Consider the following 20240-nt stretch of genomic DNA (forward strand, 5'->3'; position numbering starts at 1 on the left):
TGCACAATTTCAAGGAGTTGTATGGACCTTATGAAAGTTATCCATCGACCCCATGTTCATGTTCATATACTGTTCAATATGGTAGCCAATAGACTCATGTGGTTATTTACATTTTTTATATTAAAAATTCAGTTTTTCAGTTGCATTAACTATATTTCAAGCACTCAGTAGCCACAGATGGCTTGTGGCTACATAGTCAACACAGAAATAGAATTTTGTATAATTGTAAAATGTTCTGTTGGACAGCATTGCTCTAGAACATTCAGAATAAGATTTGCTTTTAATTAATTTTTTGAGACCGAGTCTCACTCTGTTGCCCAGGCCGAAGTGCAGTGGTTGATCTCGGCTCACTGCAACCTCCACCTCGCGGGCTCAAGCGATCCTCCAACCTCAGTCTCCGGAGTAGCTGGGACTATGGGCTGCTCCACCACGCCCTACTAATTTTTGTATTTTTAGTAGAGACGGGGTTTCGCCCTGTTGGCCAGGTTGGTCTCCAACTCCTGGGCTGAAGCAATCCACCCGCCTCGGCTTCCCAAAGTGCTGGGATTACACGTGTGTCACCCCACCTGGCTGAGATTTGCTTGTATTTATTTTATTTTATTTTTTTGGTTAACTTCATAGGCCTGGGGACAGCGGCTCACACCTGTAATCCCAGCACTTCGGGTGCCCAAGGCGGGGGGTGGGGGATCACTTGAGCTCCGGAGTTCGAGACCAGCCTGGCCAACATGGTGAAATCCCGTCTCTAATAAAAATACAAAAATTAGAGGGGCGAGGTCGCAGGTACCTGCAGTCCCAGCTACTGGGGAGGCTGAGGCGGGAGAATCGTTTGAACCCAGGAGGCAGAGATTGCAGTGAGCCCAGATAGCGCCCTGCACTCCAGCCTGGGCCACAGAGTGAGACTTCATCTCAAAAAAAAAAAAAAAAAAAAAAAGTAAGTTTATCTACTTATAACTTCAAGAATATTAGGAGGTAGTCAAGACTCAGGCTTATCTACATAACACCAAAACAATTGGCTAAAAGTGGAATGTTCAGAGACTTTGTTCAAATAGTATATCTTTTATTTTAGTAAACATATACGATACTAACTGTGGCAAAGGGTTATTAAAATAGCCCTTTTACTTAACTTTTAACTCAGTTAAGAGGGAAGAGCAAAATTTTAAATACTATGATGGGAAAAATAGCTGAGTTTAGTAACGTTTTAAATGTGTAGGCAGAAAAAACGTGGAGAAGGCGTAAGGGAACTTGTGTCTTGCAAAAAGTAGTGTTCTGGTTCATTGTAGTTTGTCAGATATTTAGGAATAGAAGCTGCTCTTGCTCAAAGTGTTAGTGATTTATCAAAGCTCTAATGATCTTTCTCTTAGAAGAATTATACTTTTAAAGCATTAACAATAACCTTGCTTTACTGGCTTTCTTCTTGAGATATTAAAATTAACTTTTTTCTTTTTTGAATTGAATTTCATTTTCCACCTAAAGCAATGTATAGTTTTCGCAGAGTTGTTGCTTATTAGTCCTTAAAAAGGAATTGAGTCAGTTACAGATACCAGTAGATGGGAAGCAGTGATGTAGATGATACAAAGGAGCAGATAATAAAAAGACACTTGAAGTTGGCTTTGAAATGCATTTTTCAGCACATTTTCATATTCTGTTTTATGCAGGCATTCTCTTCAGACCTATAAAGAGGTGACTCTGAAGTATGTTGAGTGATCAAAGAAAGTTAGCCTGAGATTTAAACATCACCGGTGGGCTAGCCACATGCAGGTAATTAAATTAATGGCAAAACTTAGCATATTTGTATTCTGTATGTCACCTTACTCCCACGAGCATGTAGCCACTAAAGAGATTCTATGAACTTACTGACCTTATTCATTCTGGGAATTTATTCCCATCTTCAAGATGCTTAGTTTTAAAATAATCAATTAGATTGATTTTTGTTTTATTTAAATCTATTTGGCTGACCTTGGCTGAGTGTCTTGGTGTTCTCATAATTGAAGCAGTTGCTATATGGTGTCAGAAGACATTGGAAATTTGATTTCAGATGTCAGTATAACAAGTTACCCAAACCTTCACGTCCTGCACATGTATCCTGGAACTTAAAATAAAATAAAATTTAAAAAATATGGAAAAAAATGTGCTTGAGACAAATACTGAAGTGTTTGAATTAGCCATGAAAATGCTCAACATGCCCTCTGTTGGGCCTTTCTTTTACAAGGTTGGAACAAAAAATGCCGTGTCATCCATTGTACAGTGGGTTGAGAAAAGGAATTCCACTGTAACTATGATATGCAATGAATAAATCCTAAATACAAATTCACAGATTTTTCTGGTATGGATAAGTCTGGCTCACTTAGCTAGTTTCAAAAGGAAGATTTAAAAAACCATCTAGATCCAAATAAATGAAAACTTTGTTATGTGCTTAGGAACTCTCCTGTGTTTTATGAAACAAAATGGTCTTACTCTCTGGTGATTGCTCCATAAGTATGTAAACCAACTAAATAATTCCACCATCCACAAGAAGATATATGTGAAGGGGTGGATAATAATTCCAGATTTTTGCAGGGTTTGCAAAAGTGAATTTCCACTCCAACCCTCCACTCCCATGGGGCTAGGCGGTGGGTAGGTGGGGGAGAAAGGCTGGCTCCTATAAATAAGCACATCTTCCTATAAATTAAGTGGGCGTCTTGAAAAATGAGGAATTAGATTCAGTGTTTTTTTTTTTTTAGCAAAAATTATTTTTATATTTGCTGTATATCAAAATATTTTTCAACATCCTGTGTAGCAAAGTAGCAAATACTCAGCAAGCATTTTCCCACCAACTTCCTTCACAGTCAAATGGGGTTGTGCACAGTTCAACTGCATATATTGTACACATATAAGTCACATTTTAGTTGACCACATATTTCTGCTTATAGCTTCAGAAGAGGCAAATCATGAAACTAGTCTAAACCTAGAGAGACTATTATTTCTAAATAAAATTGGCCAGAATATAGTTGGCTATTTTCTTTGTGAATTTCTCCCTAAGGCACCCAGATCAGCTTTTTTTTTTTTTTTTCACAGACTCTCATCCAGACTGGAGTGCAGTGGCACCATCTCGGCTCACTGCAACCTCTGCCTCCTGGGTTCAAGCAATTCTCCTGCCTCAGCCTCCCCAGTAGCTGGGATTACAGGCACCTGCCACCATGCCCTGCTAATTTTTGTATTTTAGTAGAGACAGGGTTTCCCCTTGTTGGCTAGGTTGGTCTCAAACCCCTGACCTCAAGTGATCTGCCCACCTCAGCCTCCCAAAGTGCTGGGATTACAGGCGTGATTCACAGTGCTCAGCCAGATCACTTTTCATATCCCTGAAACTCCAAAAGGTTTTAATTTTATCAAACTGAAAGTTCTTCTGGCTCATTTAAGTCAATATCCTCAATAAATTGTATTTCTCTGAGTTCCTAATACCTTATCCATAATTGCCTATATCATTTTAACAGAATATATAATAACAGGTGCAAAAGTAGTGCTTGGAGGACTAGAAATTTGCCTTTTGTTGTGTATATCTTCACTGCTTTCCTTTTGTTCATAACAAATTCTAGTGGTATATCAAAGACAAGGGTGAAATTGACTCAGGGTCAGGAAAACAACCATATTAAAGGAATTGAGATTATCTATTTTTTTCATAGTTCAGTAGAACATGGTACTTTACTGCTTAGCTTCTCAGGAATCAGAACACAATTTATGCGGTAATTAAAATTTATATGAAAGTAAATTTAGGACATTGGAGTGTTTGTTCATTTTCACCATTTTGTTTGGCTGAAGGTAAAAGTCTTATATTACCCTTCTATTCTGAGTAATATTTTCTTTCCCTAAAGTACAAATAGAACATGTGATTGAGGAAGGCTTTCAAAAAATATAGACTATCTCCAAGATCTTACTGTAGGGAAAGAAAAATATTCCCATAAGAAGTTAAAACAGGCTGGGCACAGTGGCTCACACCTGTAATTCCAGCACTTTGGGAGGCCAAGGCGGTGAGATAACCTGAGGTCGAGAGTTCGAGATCAGCCTGACCAACATGGAGAAACCCCGTCTCTACTAAAAATACAAAATTAGTCGGGCATGGTGGCAACTGCCTGTAATCCCAGCTACTTGGGAGACTGAGGCAGAGAATCGCTTGAACCCGGGAGGCAGAGGTTGCGGTGAGCCAAAATCGGGCCATTGCACTCCAGCCTGGGCAACAAGAGCGAAATAACAGAAAAATGAAAAATGTTCTACATAAATGCAAAACAACCCAAAAACCACCATAGCTTCATATTATAAAAATGTAATTACATTTAAAGGGCACAGTTTGGTGAAATGAAAGCCTAAAGTAGAAGATTCATAACATATTATTGCTTGAAGGAGACAAGTTTTATCAATATTTATCACTTTGCTAACATTTTAGGTATTTATAGAGTAAGGATTAATGGGCTGTGGACATCTATTTCTTCAGAGAAGCATTAATAGGATATCCAATAATTTAAACAATATCCACAAATGAGCAATGGGGATATTCTTTTAGATATAACTTTTTTCAGTGTCAGAAGTACAGTCCGAGCATACAAAATAAAGGAAATAGAACCCTACTTTCACTATGAAATTATTTTGCAAATAGAGTGAAACTATACTAATAAAACTTGCTTGAAGTAGGCAAATTCTATAATTGGAATTATAGAATATAGTAATATTTTATTATTTTGGAGAATGGTTAGTACTCATTCCATGATAAAGGAAATTCATACTGTATATAAGTTCTGCACTGGGAACCTTGCACAAAAATAAACCTCACAATTTTTCTAGTGCTTTAGGAAGTATTCATTTGCATAAAAGCAACTGAACTATTAATTCAAATCACTTACATTGTTCTTTGAAGCAGATTTCTATATTTCATTAGCTTTGATTACGTTACTATATAGCCTTAAAATAGGCATTTTGTGTATTTTTAAATATATCTTTCCATTGTTAAGAAAACTGCTGTCAGGTAGGCCTTCCTCTTAAAGTTTTTTAAAAATACAAAATGCAGCTTTATTATTTTCAAGTAATATAATAACACAAATGAATTGCTACTAAAACGATGCCAAAGAGAAGCACTGCTGGATCTGCTTTATTGAATAGGCAAAGATTGTTTGCAGGAAACAGTTGCTTCTATATACTACTTAAAAGAGTTTCTATTCTCTGAAGGCACTTAATAATCTCCTCAGTCCTCTAAGCGCTAATCCCACATTTTAAACTTAGATTAAACGCTGGTGAGAATTAATGAGGTTTTTAACATTCTACTCAAATTCACATCGTATGATGGAGATCACTACATCTACAATAGCTTATGTAGATAAGTAGAGAGTAATGTTAACTAATTCCACAATATTGTGCAGTGAAACAAGATCTGAACTGGAATCTGGTTCCTTCACTCCATGACCCTGTGTGGGTGTAAGCACTTTATGTAGCTGTGTGAATCACTGTTGGTAATCTAGGCAGTTCCTACTGCCAGGGCTTTATATAGAAACAGCCTCACAAAGAAGTCATGTCTCCAACTGCCAGCTAAAGATGAGACATCAAATAGCTGTGGGGAGAGCAGATGGAGATTAAAAGAACATTCTGTTTAGAGTCAGCATGGTGTCATTAAGCCGAGGAACCCCAATCTTTCTGGTGTTATCGCACTTAAATGGTTCTAGATAAGATTACGAAGTAGGTAATATTTGACTGGGGGGATAGATGCTCACTTTTCCAGCCTCATTCATTCATTTTCATACCCTTATTTGTTCATTCATCAGTGAGGGCCTGATATGAATCAGTCACTGTGCTATAGTGAGATGAATGAAACAAAGTCCCTGGATCTCTGTCAGTCTTGTACTGTTTCCAGATCACATCTCAATCAATCTGCTATTTTACACTCAGGTTGCCATCAATGAATTAATCCCTGCTAAGTTATTAGTAGTACTTTTCAGTTGGTGTTTTTTTTTTCCTGGGACCATTTGCCTTTTTAACAAGGACTCAAAGACCTTATAGCTTTTAAAACCCGAAGGAATGCTGTTTTAATGAAGGATGAGATTTTAGACAGCATATTAATAGGGAGGAGAATATTGTTGGGCAGGGGAATTCCTGAGACCCCAAAAAACCCCACATCGCACAGGTGACTGGCCCCCAAATCCTTCTCCAAGACACAAAAGTAAAGTCATCCTCAAAAAGTAGATGGAGTATCCCCCATTCCACCAAGAGAAAATTAAAAAAAATTTATTATAATTATTTTAGTGGTAAAAACATTGAAATTCTAACATTAGTAAAGAAAAGAGCCAACATGTCAATACCACTGATTGGGAATTGACTGGATGATACAAAGTAAATAGAAGACAACTTAAAATATGTACTATATTGTTCAGGAAGGCACAACAAGGAAAAAAATGTGTGAAAGTTAGAGGAAGGCACATTTTGGCATAGTTTGAACAATAACTTTCTAAAAACTTGAGCTTTTCAGCAATGAACTGAAATATCTTGTGAGATGGTGAACTCTCTGTCCCTGACAGTGCTCAAGTAGTAAATGAATGACCACTGGACAGGGTTTTAGTTTAAGGGATTCCTGAAGTACATGGAAATTTTATATTTTTTAATGTTTAATCTATGAATCTATTAGTCTATGATAATTAGGAATTCAGGAATTATACAAATGAATACATAAGAATACATAAAAATAGGGAAAAAGGCAAAATTAGCATGACCCAAACTATGTATGTAAATTTTGAATAGGTGCCAAGTAAAGGAAACATCAGGATAAACTGTTAGCCAAAAAGACTTCCTGTAAGACAAACATTTTTGCCCAAGAGTTTAAAGTGAGAAAGAGACATAGATAGGTGAAGAAGAGGGAGAATGAACTGAAAATAAGGATGACTTTGTGAGCATCATCTTGCTACTACCGTAGTTTTTACTGTCTACTATAAAATAGACATTGTGCAAAGTGCCTTCTTTATATGCATTATCTAATTTAATCCTTACAACCACCCTATATAAAGTAGTACCACACACTCTTATTTCTTTTCAGATCCCATACCTCTTTCACCATTTAAAGTAGTATTGCTAGTATACCCATTTTACAGATGAGATCACTGAGATAAGAAGACTGAAATTCAGAGTGGTTAAGTAACTAGACCAAGATCACACAGCTAGAAAACAAACAGTAGATCTGGGATTCAAACCCAGGTCTATTCCCATACAAAGCCCATGCCTTGAATCACTACTACATCTCACTGTTTCTGGTAGAAGTCATGCATGCTTGAAGGTTCAGAGATAGAACTATGAAATGTAAAACTTGGGAGGACAAATAGTTGGCTTTCAGTAAACATTTCTTGAGTGAATAAGTAAACCCTTGTTTTTTAGATTTACAAAAATCACAGTTTTGCCTTCTTTATTCCCAAGTTAGAAAATCCAGTTGTCAACCAGAACTTGCTCTCCCTAAGAGAATTCCTCCCAGCCACACTGCAAAGCTACCCTTGGCCAAGGCTATGGACAAGTAAACCAAAATGAATAAGCAACCCAGGGGTTCATACCCTAGGGTTTCTCTTCACCCCTTGGTCTCCCAGGCCGTGGAGGTATCATGCAGTAATGCATCAGGTTAGAGCCTTAGTATTTCTCTTTAGGTCTTCTTTAAGCTGAGCTTGTTGAGGTAATCTTTCAGGTGAGAAAGATGTATTCCTTGTGAAACAATCAAATTACACACCTTCTTTTAACCAACATGTGATTTACCCACCTCTCTCTGAGTTCTGTTCCAAGAAGTCCTCACAAAGCCCTTTGATAAATATGGTCATTTTGCATATCCTGGCTTTTTGAGAAAACTAATTTTCTAAGAGCATTTGCCTGTGTGTATGGTTGAAATGGTACTACATTTCTCAGATGTAACCACTGTGGCCTCCAACTGCAGCTGATCTTGCTATACATAAGTTAACTGAGTATTTAGATGCTGGCTGCATCCTATGAGGCTATAAAAAATCAGTTGAAAAATTATTTCTGAAAAATGGTTATTCGGTCCATGCTGACATTTTTAGAGCTAAAACAATATCAAACATCCTATTTGACTGATTGTACACTTCTCTTCCTCTGCTGAATTGACTGCTTTGAGGAAAAGAACTCAATTTACATTTCCATTTAAAAGCTAAAAATATGCACAAGTAAATGTCGATTGGATTTAATTCAATTCTGGAATGCAGGGTATCCAGGCATTTAATGATTGCAATTTTGACATCCTAAGGCCTTGACTAAGTTTCTGCCAGTTTTTACTAAAATCCTAATCTCCTCAATGCAGATAGGTAATTAGCATTAGTCATAACAAACAGATCATTTTCCAGCCATTTGATTTATTAAAATGGCCCCAAATAATTTTTCATGTGCTTGTTTTTTATAATGATTTCCTATTTTTATGCAATACCCTCCAGATACCCAAGTCAAGGACCAACTTGTACCTGGATTAAGACTATAAAGCAGTTCCATTTGGAACCCTAGGGCAGGTTAGTTTTATATTCAGGTCATTTAGCACCTGTTACCCTCCACTGTACCCCACCTCCCTGCCCAAACATTGACATGCTTCTCCATCCCTGTGATCTACAATCATAGCTCTAGGAACAAACCTTTGTGATTTAAATTTATTCACATTTTCATGTCTAATCTGTTCAGCTCTGCCCTTGCCAGCTCCTTCACGAGTGGCTGCTCCCTTGTGAATAATGCTCTTACATTTTATATAAAATGCCAGCCCTTTACATTGATAAACCAAGTACCATACTTGCTTGAGACAAATTTACTCCAGAATTTTGTTTCAAATCTTTACATTGTTGCCACCTGGTATCACATTCATTCCATCCTTAGCTAGTGCCCCAAATGGAAGCTAATTCGTTTACGATTCACTTCTGTGCTCCCCTCTCTGTACCGCTCATTACTTTCTTCTTTTACTTCTCCTCTCCTAAAAGTGTCCATGTGTCTTCTAGATCTCTGGTTACATGACAGATGTTTAACTTGTATACTTTCCTCATCTTCTCTTCACTGTGGGTTCCCTGTGCTTTCTGACTCAACCCAACCCATCTTATTATGAGGAAACGACTTCTCCTTCAGATATTTTCAGTAAAGGCAGCTCATCTGTTCGTGCCCCATATATTTCAAGGAATAGGAGTCTCTTCACTCCACACTGTTGTTTCCAGACTACTGCCCCACTTTTTTTTTTTTTGTTTCCTTTTCTTTGAGACAGAGTCTCACTCTGTCGCCCAGGCTGGAGTGCAGTGGCGCGATCTTGGCTCACTGCAAGCTCCGCCTCCTGGGTTCGCCCCATTCTCCTGCCTTAGCCTCCCGAGTAGCTGGGACTACAGGTGCACGCCACCACGCCCGGCTTTTTTGTATTTTTTAGTAGAGACGGGGTTTCACTGTATTAGCCAGGATGGTTTCAATCTCCTGACCTCGTGATCTGCCCGCCTCGGCCTCCCAAGTGCTGGGATTACAGCGTGAGCCACCGCTCCCGGCCTACTCCCCTACTCTTATGAATCAAAATCTGCTTCTTGGAGACTTACAGCATTTGGTTTTAATAACCTCTATTACTTTCGTCTCTGCTTGCCCATGGACCAACTTCCCAGTCATTTCCCCACATTAATGAAGACATTATCATTCGGATCACAGCCATCCTTTTCACCCCCAAATCTTTCCATCATCCAACATTCTGTCCTCAGTGTGGTTTAACTTCAGGAATTTTTGTCTCCATTCCACTTTATTGACCCCACTGCCATGGCCATACTCTGTATATTATCAGCATCCTAATCTGCGAAACCTCTGAAATCCTAACAGAAATATCCCACTTTCTGATTGGTTATCCTATAATTCTCTCATTTTCATATTCCCAGTACTGGTCTTTGACTTCTCCGCTATCACCTTCTATGTTGATGACCCTTCCAACACTCTGACCTTTACAGTTTCTTAATTGCTTCAGTTCCAATAACCTTAACATTTCTATTCTGCCTTTTATGACTTGTATAAATATTAGTCCTCTGACTACATTTCCCTCCTTGAGGGCAATGATGGTATTTTTTGTACGAGGATTTTTTACAGTGCCTTCCATAGTATATGCTCGCTAGGGAGGTAGTATTGTGTACTGATCAAGAGCACAGACTCTTAATTATTAGGATATTAGGTTTCAAACCTCAGCTTTGAAACGTACTAGCTATATGACCATGGCGAATTTAACCAATCTCTCTGTGCCTCAGTTTTCATATATATAAAATGGAGATACTGACACTATGTACCTCATAGGAGTTGTTGGGATGATGACACTGAGAAGAATGCTTGGCACATAGCTAATAGAGTACTTACTACTAACAACTGCCTTCATAAAGGGGAAGGAAAAACAGATATTTTAACAGGTACATTACTGAAAGAAATAAAGAGTTCCAATTTATTATGAGAAATGATGCTGAGACAGTAATTTAAAATATAAATGGAAAGCAAGTGAATTATTAAGGGAAATTTTCATTTATCTTTGTTCTTTCCATAGGGGAGATGTCAATGTATTGATTATTGCTAGAGATGAATTTACTTAACTACATTGTGTTACTATCATTGCATATTGAAGTCATTAGATAGATCATACTGAGAATATATGTCATTAAAAATTTAGACAAAAATATGATATACATCTAAAACTCTAAAAAGTTACAGCTAACATTACTATATTGTTAAATATTTACATTACAATTAACATTACTATACTGTTGAATATTTATATGCTCAAAGCAGGTCCTGAGCATAGGTGGAACAGGATGTTGCTTACATGATGTGATGAGGGACACTCTGAAATATCATCCCTGGAATTCACTCTTCCACAGTTCTGTCAAAGGTCCTGATATCACCAGTAAGAAATCTGTTTGGTTTTTCCTTTAAGGCATGTTTTTCTAGGTGCAACACATAAATATTTCCCCCAACTTTATCAAAATAGCACCTGAATATCGAACAATTTTCTAAGTAAGTAGCACATAAAACTTGCAAGTTTAGACAGAAACAGATATAATTTGTTTATATGATGTCCTTGCTGCCTAGGGAATGTACTCTTGAATGAAAGAAAAGGGGTAGCTGGAGTAAGAGCAGTTACGAACTGAGGACTGCTGAAATGAGAGAGACAGAGAGAGAGTACTTAAGAGGAAGTAGCCTACTTTATATAGTCTTGCTCAGGCATTGTTCTGTGTGTGTTTGCACATACACTCTTTTCTAATAATTACAAGTAATTCTGGGGGAAATCTATGTCTGAGCAGCAAATCATAATATAATAAATGAAACATTAAACATTTAGGAGGAAGAGGCCAAGAGTTAAGCAAAGGATATGTTAATGAACAAATAGCACATGTTGAGATGCTTTCAAAATGTTCTTTGATTTTAAAATTGAGAAAAGGGAGACGAAATGTACTTGAAAGGGCTCACAGTAAATTTACTCATTTTGTTTTTATCTGGCAACTGGTGCCCAGAGGTACTATATCTTGATTTCCTTATAAACATACATTTTTATGCATTTATGTTTGTATGTGCCTATACCCAGGGGAGGGGGGGACCTGGGCATTTGTGTGAAAGCATAAAAGAGGTACTAAAATCATTTGTTATTGTAAGTCAGGTAAAAAAAGAAAAAAAAAACTTACGATGTTTTCAGAGATTCATGAATTCCAAGCATAGCTGAGTTATTTTCCAGGCCTAACATGTTATATACTGACTAATACATCCCGTGATCATGTCAATTTTTAAAATAACTCTGTAATTCTTTAGTTGACTTGTGGTACAATGTAGTTGTCAAATATTTTGCTTACAAACCTGTCTTTTTTGCCCATATATTTCTATTTTATGTCTGTCTCTACATTTATTATTCTTTACTATTCACCATGGTACTTCATCTTGTTTTTAATAAATAATTTTCCTAATTTGTCAAGATGCTTTTACTGTTTGTTTGTGTCTTACAACTTGACACTCAACTTGGAATTATATGTAAACGCAATGAAATTTCTTTTTCAATTGTCCAGGGCACTAATAAAATTATATTTGGAAAATAACCCCAAATTGTCCCTTTTACCTATTGTTTCTTCTTTCCATACCTAATTTATGGAGATCATCTATTGTTTCTGTATATCACTTTATTATTTCTCCCAAGCTAACAGTAAACTATTGGAATTCCTTTTGGGCATATCCTACAATGGTGACTATATCTCTATCTACACACAAACATATATTCATATATACATATATTCACATTCTAGTTTACCCATAAGAATAACAAAATTCAAAAATCTTACTGAAGTCCTGAACCTTGATAAAGACTGTCTCCCAGAAGCTTCTATCAAATAACATACTCAGTGATAGAGCACCTTTTAGTAAAGTCAAGAACAAGTCAAGAATGTATACTGTTACCACTATTGTAGCCCTAGACAATGGAATAAGACCACTGGAAAAATTAAGAGGTAGAATTAGTATAAAAGAAGAAGTCAAACTTTCTAGAGAAAATGATCACTTATCTTGAAAATTCAAGAGAATCAATGGATGAATTATTAAAATTAATAGGAGTTCAACAAGGTGGTCAGATGCAAGGCCGACAATAGTGATACAAGATCAATATCAATAGCTTTCTTATGTAGCAGCAATAATTATGTTAACTGAAGTATTGTTTGTAAAAGAGCAGCACTGAAAACAACCCAAATGGCCACTACTAGGGAACTGGTTAAATAAATTATGTTTGCATATGCAATATTAATATAATGCAATAGTTAAAAGAATGAATTTGATTTAAATACAAATTTAATGACATGAACATAACTCCAGTTCCTATTGTTGAGTAGCTAAAGCAAGCTACAGAATAACTTTGTTAATATTAAAAATAAAACACAAATTGACTATGTGTTTTCTGTACGTATATGTGGAAAAATGAATAGAAAAAGTCTGAAAGGTTACATACTGAATGAATAGCAATAGTTATCTCTTGGAAGGGTGCTGGAATTGGGGGTGGTAGTCAAGGGGAGACTTTAATTATATTGTTAGTATTTTTTATAGGAGAAACTACTCATTTATTATTTGTATCAGTAAAAATAAAAACAATTTTAAAAATGCAATAGTTTGCCGAATTTACCAAACTTCATTTAAACTTCTCCATCTTTTCATATATAAAAGATAATTGCTTTGTAGTTTCTTAAACTTTTATTCATTGAGCAAATAGTGAAGGCCATGCACTATGCTCAGTACAATGGATACAATGGCAAACATGACAGACGCAGTCTCTGTCCTCCTGGAACTTAAAATCTAGTGGGAGACACAAATAATAAACAAGTAAGAAAATAATTAGGCCAAGTGTGATGGCTCACGACTATAATCCCAGTACTTTGGGATGTCAAGGCAGAAGGATTGCTTGAGACTAGGAGTTCGAGACCAGCCTGGGCAACACAGTGAGACCCCTGTATCTAAAAAAATAAAATAAAATTGTCTGGTGTGATGACACATGCCTGGGGTCCCAGCTACTTGGGAGGCTGAGATGGGAGGACTGCTTGAACCCAGGGAGTTTGAGGCTTCAGTGAGCTTTGTTTGTGTCACTGCACTCCAGCCTGGGTAACAGAGCAAGACCCGTCTCAAAAAGAAAAAAAAAAAATTAAATTAAATAAATAAATTTTAAAAATAGATTTAAAAAGAAAATACACATTAAAATAAATTTAAACAAGAAAGAGCTGAAGGTTTTGATAGAAAATATTATGAATAGGGTCAAGGGAGACCCGTTAGAAGAAACATTTAAACTGGAATATGGAGTACCTGTTATGTGTGATAATGATGGTGGTGAGAGAGATCAAAGCAAGTAAAAAGCATCCCACGTGGAAAAAGCTCCACATGTTGGAGAAAATGTCCAAAGATCAGAGTGGTTGAAGTATTGTGAGGGAGAGGGAAAGAGTAGACTGTTACGTTGGAGAGATAGGCAGAGACCAGATCATGCAACTCCTTTTAGGCCTGATAAAATTTAGACTTTATTTGAAGAACAATGGAAAGTCACTGGGGAGCTTTGAGAAGAGGAGTGATGTGATCGACCTGTATTTTTAGATCACTCTGGCTTCTGTGTAGAGGATATATGGGGTAGGTTGAGCAGAAGCAGGGAGCCCAGTTTGGAGGCTATTTGCAGTAGTCAGTATGAGAGCTGGCAGTAGCCTGCACTAGACCAGTGGTAGTAGATAGACATGGTTATATTTTGGAGGCAGTGTTATGTGAAAAAAAAAAAAAAATGAAGGAGAAGTGACTCAGGCAGAGAAGGCAGCAAGTACAAAAGTTTGCGCTTATTTCTCTTAGCTAAAAAAGAGAGAGAATATCAGAGTGGCTGAGGCATGGTAATACAGGGGGAAGGGCATAGGATAAGGTCTGGTTGTACATGATTAGCATCAAACCTTGTAGGTCTAGGCTCAAGGCCTGGATTTCATTCTAACTGAGGTGGAATTACATTTTCCACATGATCACTCTGGCTGCTATGTGCTACAGAGGGACGAGAATAGCAAGGGAGAACACTTAAGAAGCTATTGCAGTGGTCCAGGTGAGAGATGATTTTGGCCTGGGCTTAGATGGAGGCAGCAGAGGAGAAAAAGTGAATGGACTTAAGAAATGCTTGGAGGTAGGATCAAGAGAACTTTATGTTTAATGAGATGTGGGAGCAAAGATGAGGGAGGTATCAAGGCTTACTTTCGGGTTGTCTGGCAGGGAAATGTTTAGTGGAATTGAGGCATTGAAAGGAGTCCAGTGTGGCAAGAGTTCAGGGAGTAGGAGAGGAGGGAATGAGAGGAAATGAAGTCACAGCAGTAGGCCATATGACTCAGAGCTGGATAAAGTCTTGGAAAGAAGTTTGAATTTACCCTGTGTGTCATGGGAAGCCACGGAAGGATTTTAAACAGAGTGAGATTTATTTTCTCTAAAAAGCCACTTTGGCTTACAGTCTGGGGATTTGGCTTGGAAGGGGACAAGAGTGGCAGGGAAATCAATTAGAAAGCTATTGTAGAGGTCTAAGATAGAGTGAGTGGTGTCTTGGAGATGCACAGAACTAGACAGATTTGTGGCTCACTTGAAATGGAACTGATTAGTTTTCTTGAATTAAGCTCTTCTTTATGTACATATCTGAGTTAGTCTTACTGAAGGTTTTATCATCTTCTCACTTCATTTATATACCAGGCTTTTATTTCCCCTTTTACTTCTAGAAAAACATTTTTATAAAGGATGTGAGTTTGCTGCTATAATTAAACCCTTCCTTTTCATGCACTTCACTACTCTGGAATTGGTGAGTTTGGGGGATTCTGAATGCTGTACACTTCACTCTAATCCACTTCCCTGGACACAGCTGAAATGATAAAATGTAAAAACCATTTCATTCCTCCCAAATTACTGACCTTGTTGATATAAACTACATCCAAATCTAAGCATTTCTCAAGACATTTTACCTAAAAATAGCATATTTAATTTCCAAAGCTGTCTGCTCAGCAAGCAAGTACTTAACATGTTATGCATCTTCTGCTTGGATAACTCAGGAATCCTGAATTTTCTCGCATCTCTAGAATAGAACTGAAAGGCCATGTCTGCAGTGTTTGGAAAAGATTGTTAGGAAGTTACATACTTACTTAAGAACATGGTAAGCATATCTTTTTATTTCCCACCTCATCAAAATGCCAAGTCAAAATCCCATTCTTCTTTCTGGTAAGCTAGAATATGAAAATATATGTATATATACATATATGTTTGTGTGTAGATAGATACAGATATATTTACCAATGTAGAAAATAACCCAAAGAGAAATCCAAGAGCAAATTAGGAAACTGCTACTGGACACAGCACAATGGGAAACTGAGTTTGAAGTTTACCCCCAAGTATTAGGCTATACACTATTCTTCCTCAGTGGAAGCTATTCTCAGACTGAAATGATCCCCTTCAGAAAAAGAACACTCTTAGTAGGGAGGCTGTAAATAGCCTGGACTCAGGAGTAAGGACATTCTGCATTTAAATCATGAAACCATGCGAGGCAAAGGGTGTGGAAGCATCCCTTAGACTTACCGCGTCCCTTGAAGGCAACCTATAGGGGATGGGGAGGCACAGAAATGTGAAAGGACATGGGGGAAGAGAATATATTTGCACAACAGTACGAGGGTGGATGAAGTAGACTGTCAGTGAGAAAGAGACAAATTGCCCCTGATATTTAGGACTTAGCCTGGCACTCTCAATTAAGCCTTGATATTTTCTTGTTGAACATAAACCATCTCACAGAACATCAACATTAGAGAAGGTCAATCTGTGACTATGAAGGATCAAAACAAACAAAAAAACAAACAAACAAACAAAAAACCACTCCATAATCAGGTCTGAACACAGACAAAATATGGACAGTGTCCACACCACAAAAATTACCAAATATCCCTCTATTCTGGCTAAAAAGGGTAACTACCAAATATCTCTCTATTCTGGCTAATAAGGGTAACTATTTCTTCTTTACCAATTACAGCTTTAGCCATGGGCTAGTCTTCCCCACTTATAAAAAAGGTTTGTTTAGAAACCTAAACACAGAATTACCTCAACTTACTGGCAGCCTCCAAGTTCAGAACAAAGCCAGCTAGGGTGGCCAACTTGTCACAGTTTTCCCAGGAGTTTCCTGGTTTAACATTGAGAGTCCCACATCCCAAGAAACCTTCAATCTCAAGCAAACTAGAATGGTTGGTTAACAGCCACATTCCTTCAACTCTCCCCCAAAACACCTAAAGCAAGCCCAAATCCTGCAAGTCCTTTTTAACACCTTCTTACTAGAATGCCCCATGGTTTTCCATGGTGTGTGCTCTTCCAGTTGCTGCAACAAGTAATAAATCTAGCTTTTTAAACTATGGGTCTATTGCTAGTGGTCTTTGGCTGGAGAGCATTGACATTAGAAAGAAGTAAAGAGACACAACATTGTGGAAGTGCTTAGTAAGACCTAGTACAGGAAAATGGGACTGAAGGAATGAAGAGGTAGGGGGAGCCAGGGAAGAGTAGAAGGGTATAAGGGCCTGAGGGGGCTACAGTGTGATTTTCTGAAAAGGTGGTTTTTAGAGGGTAATACAAGATGAGATGACAGAAGGTGAAACTGTGAGTTTTATTATGGGAGGATTTCCCCCACCCTCTGTGTCAAAATAAAACAAAACACGAATGAAAAGACAGGAAGAACAAACAAAATGTTGGCATAAAATAAGGACAGTCTTTAATGATCTAGTGTCTGGTCATCTAGTGTTCATATTCACACTTGATTCCCTGTGTTTGTCAACAGCATCACTGAATAGTTTTTATATAAGGGAAATTTCTAGGAAGGAAAAAATCCAACGGCACACTAGTTGGCAGGTCTTAAAAAGGCAAAATTCCACTAAATTTAGTTTTACTTCTTTGGGGTTGATATCATCATATGTTATAAAACAATGTTCATTAAATAAAATAAACATGCTATAACAGTGCCTGAAACATAATAAATGCCAATAAATGTTAACCGACACAGCTATGATCATTATGCTATCTTTTTCAATGTGTTTATTTTAAAACAGGTGCAATACTGTAGCTTTAAAAATATTTTTGATCATGTGTCTTTGGCTATATTGGAGGTATATATTGAATGATAAGTCTAGCTGCCTCCTTTTTAAAACTCTGTTCAGAGTCACATATTCAAATGATTATGCACATGTTTCTTTTGGAGAGATTTACTGTGAGTGATCTTTGGTAAATATTTCAAATTTACTGGCAGGGTACCTACATTCTACTAGATATTGGTCCCTAATGCAGATTGCAAAGAAAGTTTTGAAAACAGGACTACTGTTTAGTTTGATACCGTTTGTATTTTAAAAATAGCAGGAGAGTGAATAAGTAGAATGTGTGCATGCAAAAGGAAACCCAGAGTATTCAGGATCTCTAAGTTTAAATGTATAGCAAGTTGGTTCCTTAGGACAGATTTAATTCCTAAGTTTTATCAGAAAATGGCATTGGTTTCTTTCTACAAAAATGAAAGTCACTCGTAAAAACATAGGACCAGGCAGGGAATGCTTATGAAATGCTCTTAGCTAGAAAATAATATAAAATGTGAATGCCCGAGCTCTTGCAATGTCCAGGATGTGTCACAAAAGGTAGTACATGGAGTTTTGTTACATCTACAATAACTTTATACTGCTGAAGTTCATCTTACCTGTTTCTTTGATGCTCAGCGAAATAAGCAGTTTGGTTTTCAAATGTTAGTACTAAACTGCCATATTGTATGTGTAAAACTTGGAACGTTCCAAGCACCATATTATTCTTAAGTTTGATTTTCTCCTTTTCATAATTCTAAAATCTATTTAATTTAATTTGCATTAATTTTCTTAGAGGCTAAATTTGGCAGTGATAACACCAATTATCAAAATTTTGTATTCATTTACTGTCAGCTCTTGCCTTGATTGAAATTATTCCTTTTTTTAAAGACCAAGTCTGATCTGGGAAAAAACACACATACCTATCCACAGTGAACAAAATGGGATTCAGAAGTTTACTTCTTCATTGGTTTAAAACTCTATTTACTTGGAAACTTTTCTTTTTTAAAAATAAATAAAATAAAAACCAGTAATTTTCAGAAGTAACTCCTTAAAAAGTTAATAAATTAGAAGATTCTATTTACTTAAGAAGCCATTAGTAACTATTTCTAAGGGAAATCTTTATTTTCTTTGTGAATTACAGTGTTATCCTATTTCTGCCATACAATTTTCAATGGATAACATTTTTTGCAGAGTAGTTTCATATGTATTAGTCCTGCAAAAAGATTCAAATCTTACAAGCATGCAGTAGAGTCAAGTTCTCATTTCTATAACATTTTACACACTTACAATACGCTATTGTTTAATCATAATGAGAGTGTTTTGCATTTTAACATACTTGAAAACATACAATCCCTTTTGCAGGATAAAATAAACTGAAAAGTACAAATTAATAATGAAATTAAATTTTTTAATGTTTAGAGGTAAAGGTACAGTTTATTAAAAAGCAATTCATGATATAATGCCCACTGAGGAAACTTACATTGCTAAGAAAACATGAAAGAAAATAGGAATCACTTCATGAATTGCTACTGTCTTTGGAACAAATTAATTAAAATATTAACTAATAATAAAGTAATTGCAAGTCTTGCCAGGCAAGAAAATTTAAAGTAAAATTATTTTACAACCTTGTTGCCAGATCCTAGAGCAGTTCTAGATGGAAATACCATTCTAAGATAAACAGACACTAATGCTCTTTGTGAATCAATTATTACTTACCAAAATTTGCCATCTGTATCGTCTGATTGCCAGTATCTGGAGCATTGTAAATCACAACAGCATCAGCATTTCTTCTGCCCGCTGTTTGAATTTTTTCTGAAAATGTACAATTACCTCTTTCTATCAGCGCAATCCAGGGCTTCTTAGTATTACTAAACTCAGTGTTGTGGTCACAAGCTTGGTAGTCATTATTCTTAGGGATGCCTACCACCCCCATAGCATTAGCCACTGGTGAAGCTAATCCATAAACACCACATTCACATGTCTCTATTGCAGTGTAGTTGCTGGTTTCATTGTAATAAGTCACAGTCACATAGGCGTTCATTGAAAAAGATGCTGCAATTTTAAGTAAAAAGGTAAAAATTACAAGGAGCCAAAAAAAACTGGACCTATTCTCCTGGTTCATTGCTCATTCATTTGAGCATAAAATTTAAGATGTTTGCTGATATTTCCAACTGTCAGTCACCATTGTCCACTCACGTCCCTGCTAAACAGAAGTTTGAAATTTCAGTTGCACGTAGGTAACTGATCTCACCTCTAGCAACATAACCTCTGAATACATCAGCTCTATTTCACTTTAGTTATCTACATTCCCCTTTGCCTGCCCCTCCTCCAACTGTACACACATGTAACCCTTAACCAGGACTACCTTAGTAATAAATAACACCATCAACTTTATTCTACATGTCAACTTATTAGGACTGGACGACTTCCTGCAGTACATATTTTTTTCTTCTTACTGTTCCAGCTAATGCACTTTCATAAACATGGAGTGGATTGGAATGAGGAACTGGACTCTGGGGAATCCCACGTGACAAGGCTGAAAGTTACCTCTCTCAGAATATCTAAAACACTAAACTGGTTTTCCAAGCCCTGCTGAGACATGCTATCAACTAGTTCAGCAGCGAGTAAGTTAAGATCCATAAGTTTAATTGCTAT

At 36.8% G+C, this 20240-nt stretch overlaps 1 protein-coding gene across 1 annotated transcript in view; it reads right to left on the reverse strand.

Moving 5' to 3' along the window:
- RNF128 (ring finger protein 128) overlaps positions 1–19722 on the reverse strand; it is a 95067-nt gene extending 75345 nt beyond the window's left edge. Inside the window, exon 1 of the mRNA XM_033201497.1 lies at positions 19302–19722. Coding sequence (XP_033057388.1) covers positions 19302–19707 — 406 coding nt within the window. The 5' untranslated portion in view covers positions 19708–19722. The remainder of the gene's footprint in view (positions 1–19301) is intronic.
- Positions 19723–20240: the final 518 nt, after the last annotated feature.

The sequence above is a fragment of the Trachypithecus francoisi genome, unplaced genomic scaffold (genome assembly GCF_009764315.1).
Source record: "Trachypithecus francoisi isolate TF-2019V2 unplaced genomic scaffold, Tfra_2.0 Lachesis_group6, whole genome shotgun sequence".
Taxonomy (NCBI): Eukaryota; Metazoa; Chordata; class Mammalia; order Primates; family Cercopithecidae; genus Trachypithecus; species Trachypithecus francoisi.